An 8,242-nucleotide genomic window follows, 5' to 3' on the forward strand; every position below is an offset into this window, starting at 1 on the left:
ACGTTTTAATGCATTCAATCTTTTCATAAATAATTGTTATCAAAGTTAAAATATTTGCAGATTCTTTGTTGCATCTGAAATTAGTTGTGAATGTGTTTTAATGCATTATACTTTCTAAATGTGTTGCAATGCATAGATAAGTATTATGATGCATTGTAATTGTGGTTACAATTATTCATAAGATCATCTTTAATTAATGCATTAAAATATGCATTATATGTTTAAGTGAAGTGTTACCAAAAAGACTTAATAATCTTAGTTAATGTTAACTAAGATTTTATTCATCATCTTCACATAAAATCATAAGTTGTTAATATTATCTAATCGGACCTGAGCTAATATGAACCAACAATAAACAGCTGTATTTTTATGAACTAATATTAATAAATATGAATAAACACTGTAACAAGTGCATTGCTCATTGGGTTACACTTTATTTTAAGGTGTCTTTGTTACACTATAATTATATATTTAAGTACCGAGTATTAAGTAACTATATGTATAGGGTTTAGGATTAGGGTTGCATGTAATTATGCATAATTTATAGTTATTGTAGTAACTACATGTAACGTGTAACAATGACATGGATTAATGGAGGCTTAATGGGACCTTATTGTAAAGTGTTGCCAGATACACTATGAGAGATGCCATTAATGCTTGTTATCAATGAGAATTGATTAATGCACTGTGAGTGGCTTTGAATAAAAGTCATTGGTGAATGCATGAAATAAAAATAACAATGGGGCACAATTTGCACCCTGTTTTTGCACATTTATTTAATTAATTAATTATTTAACCAGGTTAAAAAACTCATTGAGATTAAAATCTATTTAAAAAGATTGTCCTGGCCAAGAAGGCAACTAAAATAACACACATATACACATCAAAACACAATCAAAGATCACAACAGCGATTTACCAAAGCATAAAACACATAATCTGTTCACTTAAACTCGTTTAGTGGTATAAGTATAGTCAGCTTTAAGATGTTTTGTAAATTATTCCAAGCAGAAGAAGCATTATATTTAAAGCCTTTTTTTTCTTAGCCCTGTTCAAACCCAAGGAACTAAGATATCATTAAGATAGCAAACATTTGCATGCATGTCTTTTGGTTCATGGCCAAGTTATGTTTGGAGATCAGTCAGCATTAATGGGACCTCCCAGATAAGATCCGTTAGATGCCATCAATGCTTGTTCTCAATGAGAATTAACACACTCTCTGATTGGTGCACTGTGAATGGCTCTGAATAAAAGCCACAGCTGAATGCATGAAATAAAAATGCATTCAGCTGTGCACTTTTCTTTGCACATTTCGTTGCATGCATGTCTTTTGGTTCATGGCCAAGCTGTGTTTGGAGATTTTGTCAGATCAGTCGCAGTCTCGTAACCGAAGCCCTGAACCAATGGCTGGCGAGAGCTTGATGTAATGGGGTAGGTCACCGCCTCGCACTCCTTAACCCCTGACCTCTGAGCTCATGGTATTTCTTTCACGGGGATATCGGAGATGTGTTTTGGACAGGTTAAAGGAAGAGTGGTAAGCAAGCTGGGATCCGTTTGTACCCGCTGTAACTTTAATGGGCCCTGATAAAGATGGATCCCATGCCTCTGTGATGGATCGAGTCACTGAGCACCAGCGTGGAAACTGATGCTTTTATCTTACTTTATTTAGGCCAAGCTGTGGTTCACCACACATTTAGGTTCTGGACATTAACATTAATGAATGACCACAGCACTTTCTATGAGCACACTGCTGTGCTTTGCATGCGATACTTCACCGACAGCTTCGTTTTGCACTAAATGCAATTATTATTTAATGCATTTGCAATATTTCTGCAGGCAAAATGTGTTACTCTGAATGTAACTCGCCTGAAGTGCTGTGTGAATGATGACTGCAGCTTTCAGAAGGACGGTAAATAGGTGATGAATATATTCATTGTTCCGATAAAGGTATCGATATTCGCTATATCTGAATAATGTGAATTAATACCCACATAAATCTGCATGCATTTCAAATGTTTCCAGTGGCTCAATGTCTGTAAATCACCACAAGTGAAATGATTTTCTGGCATGATCATAACTCAGCTGAAGCAGCCGCGGGAGCAGCCGATAGGTTGGGTCAACCAATCGACACGGCACTTGACCCTTGTTGACCTCTGCGGCCAATAAGGCTAATGGTGGATAGAGCCGGACCTGTGACAGGGGTCTAACACAGCTGGACTTTAACATGCTCCTCATTAGCACTGACCTCTCTCTCTCTCTCTCTCTCTCTCTCTCTCTCTCTCTCTCTCTCTCTCTCTCTCTCTCTTTCTCTCTCTCTTTGCTTTATTGGCATGACCAATTGTTTCAATGTATTGCCAAAGCATTTCCAATCATTATACATATACATACATACATAAAAAAAAAAGGTAAGTAGAAAAATTAATCAACATTTCAGAATTGTATGAATAATTTAGAATACAGTGTGTGTGTGTGTGTGTGTGTGTGTGTGTGTGTGTGTGTGTGTGTGTGTGTGTGTGTGTGTGTGTGTGTGTGTGTGTGTGTGTGTGTGTGTGTGCGTGCGTGCGTGCGTGCGTGCGTGCGTCTGTGTGTGCGTGAGCTTGTGCGTGCAAGTGTGCATTACTGAAGCATTACTGCATCTCTCTCTCTCTCTCTCTTTCTCTTTCTCTCTCTCTCTCGAAGTCAAGCTGTACCATCAATACAAAACACAGCAGCACACGGATAATTGGTGTATTAATCAGGACATGTCTTAAAGTCACCATGAAATCAAAATGGAAAGTTCTACTTTTCCCCTCCCTCGTTCACAGCAGTTCAGCGTCTGGAAGTTGCTTTGGAAATATTATTCTTAAATGATTTAACCCTCTGATGCTCTTCGCATGTTGGTCAAAAATGACAGATTTTTTTTTTCTTCTATGAAATGAATGTTAGTTCGATAAGGGATTTTATGGTACTTGGTATGGTCGAGCGCAGTCTCGGGAGTACCCCCGGCCTTCGAGGGGCGATGGGGATATGTGGCGAGCAGGACGAGGTCGAGGGCCGCCGAGAGAACGGCGCGAGACCGATGGCGTGATTATGATGAACAACACCTGTGAGCCGCACCGGTCTCTTATCTCTCACAGAGGAGCGGAAGCATAAAGGAGGAGAGGCGACTGTGAAGATCGAGAGAGGAACCGGCCTGATTTTATTTTGTGTTTTGTTTCTGTTTTGTGTGGTTTTCTTCTACTTTCGTTTTGTATTTGTTTTAATTTTGTATTAAAATCTTTGAATGTTCGCCGGTTCCCGCCTCCTTCTTCCCATAACATCTGACCTCGTTACAGTACTAAATTATATTTACGCTGTGTTTAATAATCTATTTATTCACTTTCTCTTTTCAAAGACAACACTTGGCAGATTATTGTTGAAGGTTATGGTCCTTCATCCAGCAAGAAATGTCTGCATAGATAGGCTGAGATGCGAACAGGTATCGTCGGATCCTCAGGCTGGAATGAGAGGTAGAGTTGTGTGTCATCAGCGTAGCAGTGATAGGAAAAACCATGTTTCTGAATGACAGATCCTAGTGAAGACATGTAGATGAAGAAGAGAAGCGGTCCCAGCACTGAGCCCTGAGGCACTCCAGTAGCTAGATGACAACAGTGATAGGAAAACCATGTTTCTGAATGACAGATCCTGGTGAAGACATGTAGATAAAGAAGTGAAGTGGTCCCAGCACTGAGCCCTGAAGCACTCCAGTAGCTTGATGATAACAGTGATGGGAAAAACATGTTTCTGAATGACAGATCCTAGTGAAGACATGTAGATAATGAAGAGAAGCGGTCCCAGCACTGAGCCCTGAGGCACTCCGGTATCTAGATGTTGGGTCTTAGACACTTTCACACTCCACAACACCCTGAAGGACCTACTAAGAAGACTTGAACCATTGGAGTGCGTTTCCTTAAAAATGCCCTTTGCCTTGAGGGTTGACAGGAAGATCTGGTTGTTATCTGTGTTAAAAGCAGCAGACAGATCCAGCAGGATGAGTACTGAGCTGCTCTTGCCAGAGCTTCAATAACCGAGAGCAGGGCAGTCTCAGTTGAGTAACGCTTTTGAAACCAGACTGGTTGTTGTCCAGGAGGTTGTTCTGTGCAAGAAAGGTAGAGACTTGGTTGAAAATGACACGCTCAAGTGTTTTAGCAATGAATGGAAGATGGGATACCAGTCTGTAATTTTCTAGAAGTGCTGGATTTAGAGTGGGTTTCTTAAGCAGTGGGGTTACCCGAGCCGCTTAAATGCTGTGGGAAAGGTATCAGTGTGAAGAGAGGTGTTGGTGATATGAGTGAGTGAGTGCGGGTACAACTGAGGAAGAAATGGCTTGAAGGAGATGAGTGGGGATAGGGTCAAGCAGACAGGTAGTAGCGTGATAGGAAAAGATGAGTTTGGAGACTTTGCTGTTAGGATATGCGTGTCCTTTATGTGGGAAGTGTTCTAACCTGTGTTTGTTGCAGTTTCCTGGTAGCTCACCTGCAATCAACCGGTTAATTGGTGTCACCTGAAGGGAGCCATTTTAAATCCAGGACAGATGCTTATTCTCTCTCTCTCTCTCTCTCTCTCTCTCTCTCTCTCTCTCTCTCTCTCTCTCTCTCTCTCTCTCTCTCTCTCTCTCTCTCTCTCTCTCTCTCTCTCTCTCTCTCTCTCTCTCTCTCTCTCTCTCTCTCTCTCTCTCTCTCTCTCTCTCTCTCTCTCTCTCTCTCTCTCTCTCTCTCTGGTCTTCCAGCCGACGTTTTCATCTCTACAGTCCGATTTTTCTTTTAGTGAAAAGAAATAAACTTTACTTTGGATTAGCAGACGTTGGTCTTTGTGTTCTTTATGTTGCTTCCCTAGAACCTTGTAACATAATGGGGGCTCGATCAAGTCAATCGAAGCGAAGTGTTCCAAAGACTAAACCAACATGGAAATGTGTCCTCTATTTGGAAATAGCCACATATGGAAATCGAAACAGAAATATGGAAATACCCATTTGACAATCACTCTCTTTGTCATATTCTTTCATCCAGATGTACCTCCATGTCATCTTCATGCAAAAAAAGACACTTTGTTACAGGGAACTTCAGAAGAATACTAATGTACAGATGCATCAGTTGTTTACCACCAAATTTCCGTCAGGAGCTAATGGCGAGTTGCATCATTGACAATCAGTGTTAATGATGAGGACTTGCTTCTACACTTCTTCTTAACCAATCCAACCATCTATACATGTGTTCTTCACAAAGCCTGTAAATATGTTAATATGTTAGTGGTTCTCAACTCCAGTCCTCGGGACCCGCTGCTCTGCACATTTTGTATGTCTCTCATATCTGACCCACTCAGTTCAGTTCATGGAGTCTCTCCTAACGAGCTGATGATGTGATTCAGGTGTGTTTAATAAGGGAGACATACAAATTGTGCAGAGCAGTGGGTGCCGAGGACTGGAGTTGAGAACCACTGTGTTAGCATGTTACATGTTATCTGGTCCATAAACTCAACAATATGTAAATTTGTTCTTCAAAATGTTCTTCTGTCAGAGAACTGTTCAGAGGACACATTTCCATATTGGTTTAGTCTCTGGAACATTTCACTTCGTCAGTGTCTTCAGCTTAAAATGAGTTGTCAGTCCCTCAATGAACTTCACACTGCGGCTGAAGATCAGAGGAACTTCAGTCAGGTAAGAGATAATGCATACAATGACACTACTGGAATTACTCTACTGATGGGAACTTCATAAATGTAACAACTGGTGGTTTAAGATGATTCATATTCAGTGACACTTATTGGTTAAGCTGTATTGAAACAACCAACTAAGGTCACTGAATACTTCAACTTAATGAAAAATATTTTGTAGAGCTGCTTTATGGTTGAAACTGAAATCATAATGATATTTGAAATGACAGATTCCTGCAACTGAAGCTGTTTTGTATAACGTGCTATGAACATAGAGTGCATAGAGAGCTTCATGGAATAGGTTTCCATGGCCGAGCAGCTGCATCCAAGCCTCAAATCACCAAGTGCAATGCAAAGCGTGGTATGCAGTGGTGAAAAGCACGCCTTCACTGAACTCCAGAGCAGTGGAGACGTGTTCTCTGGAGTGACGAATCACGCTTCTCTGTCTGGCAATTCGATGGACGAGTCTGGGTTTGGCGGTCGCCAGGAGAACGGTACTTGCCTGACTGTGTGTAGAAAAAAAGAAGAAAAAAAGTAAAGTGTAACGTTTTGTGGAGGGGGGATTATGGTGTGGGGTTGTTTTTCAGGGGTTGAGCTTGGCCCCTTAGTTCCAGTGAAAGAAACTCTTAATGCTTCCGCATACCAAGACATTTGGACAATTTCGTGCTCCCGACTTTGTGGAAACAGTTTAGGGATGTTCTTGTTTCAACATGACTGCGCACCAGTGCACAAAGCAGGTCCATAAAGACATGGATGGGTGAGTTTGGTGTGCAGGAACTTGGTTGTCCTGTACAGAGTCCTGACCTCAACCCGATCGAACACCTTTGGGATGCGAGCCAGGCCTTCTCGTCCAACATCAGTGCCTGACCTCACAGATGCGCTTCTAGAAGAATGGTCAAGAATTCCCATAAACACACTCCTAAACCTTGTGGAAAGCCTTCCCAGAAGAGTTGAAGCTGGTATAGCTGCAAAGGGTGGGCCAACTCCATATTAAACCCTACGGATTAAGAAGGGATTAAAGTTCATGTGCATGTAAAGGCAGGCATCCCAAAACTTTTAGCAATATGGTGTAGTGTCGGCTCAGATCCGGCCCACATGTGGTACACATGGATTCCACACGGACCAGATGTGGGCCGGATCTGGGCCGACACTATGTTGCTGTCTGGGAAAGTCAAAGCAGTTTCTGTGCCGTTTGAATGAGGAGCAGAAAAGCACAAAGCAAGAGTTTGATTGTACATTTGATCACTGTTTGTGTGTTTCAGGGGTTGGTCCGAGCACACAGAGAGGACGATGGCAATCACAGAGTTGTTCAGATACATCAACCCGTCTCTGCTCATCAGTCACCGGACGCTGGACGCCTCTCCGGTCGAGCAGACGGTCTACGCTAGTTGCGCACACATGCCCACCGCCATCATCTTCTACCTGGGGCTGCAGTTCATCAACATGTTCCTGGGCACCCCGGCCAACATCATGGTTCTGTGGCTCATCCGTAAGAATAAGGGAGACTCGTCCACCTCAGACATCTTCATCGTCCATCTGGCCGTGCTGGACACTTTCTTCTGCCTCATTACTCCGCTAGAACTGGCCAACATCGTGTATCTGAACAGCAGCAGCACCTGGTACGTCCTGCGCTTCTTCTACGGTGTCAAAGACTCCTCGCCGCTCTTCTTGTCCTGCATCTGTCTGGACCGATACATGGCCGTCTGCCATCCTATCACCTTCACCAAACTCAAAGACCAGTGGCATCGCTCTGTGTGCGCCGGCGCCGTGTGGCTCGTCATCTTACTCTACGCTGCAGCAAAGTGTGCAGGAAACATCCCTAACTTTGAGAAAGCCTTCACCGTCATGATTGTGGCGGAGTTTGCGTTCATGCTGTTCTGTAACATCTCTATTCTCTGGGCCCTGAGACAATCTGCTCCAGGCCGAGACGAGAGGCATCCCGTCAAGAAAAAGGCCTTTAAAATGGTCATCATCATCTTGGCCATTATTGTGTTTAACTACTTCCCACCGGTGGCTCTCTTTCCATTTCAGGAGTATTTCTCCTCGGACGTCTTCCGCTGTTATATCCACTACATCGCCTTCAGCTTCGTGGACGTGAGTAGCAGCATCCAGCCGGTTCTGTATCTGTCACGGGGGAAGCTTCACAAAGTCCCGTCGTGCTGTTCGAAAAAACACAGAATCTGTGGATGATCCTGTGTTCACCGTCAGCCATTGAGTTTCTGTTATTGGAGTATTTCACTGATCAGATGAACCACTGCAGTAATGCAGGTCTATGCGTTCTGTGTATGGTAAACAATGTGTAATGTTATTAAAGGGGGGGGGGGGGGGGGGGTATAATGCCCTTTCCACAAGATGTAAAATAAGTCTCTGATGTCCCCAGAGTGTGTGTGTGAAGTTTTAGCTCAAAATACCCCACAGATATTTTTATACAGCATGCTAAAATTGTCACTTTTTGAGGGTGAGCAAAAACACACCAATTTTGGGTCCGTCCCTTTAAATGCAAATGAGCTGCTGCTCCCGGCACAGGGGGCGGAGCTACAACAGCTCGTGTCCTTTTACCTCACACACACATG

General features: G+C 42.9%; 1 protein-coding gene across 1 annotated transcript; it reads left to right on the forward strand.

Moving 5' to 3' along the window:
- Window positions 1-6,930: 6,930 nt before the first annotated feature.
- Window positions 6,931-7,959, forward strand: LOC306996029 (uracil nucleotide/cysteinyl leukotriene receptor-like). The gene has a single exon (XM_079608116.1). The coding sequence runs from the start codon at window positions 6,960-6,962 to the stop codon at window positions 7,857-7,859; it is 900 nt and encodes a 299-aa protein (XP_079464242.1). The 5' UTR covers window positions 6,931-6,959; the 3' UTR covers window positions 7,860-7,959.
- Window positions 7,960-8,242: the final 283 nt, after the last annotated feature.

Source organism: Phoxinus phoxinus, assembly GCF_949152265.1.
Source record: "Phoxinus phoxinus genome assembly, chromosome: 3".
In the NCBI taxonomy this organism is placed as follows: domain Eukaryota; kingdom Metazoa; phylum Chordata; class Actinopteri; order Cypriniformes; family Leuciscidae; genus Phoxinus; species Phoxinus phoxinus.

Bases quoted from the DNA above. Each gene is read 5' to 3' on its own strand.
- LOC306996029 (XM_079608116.1), top strand. From the start codon at position 6,960: ATGGCAATCACAGAGTTGTTCAGATACATCAACCCGTCTCTGCTCATC.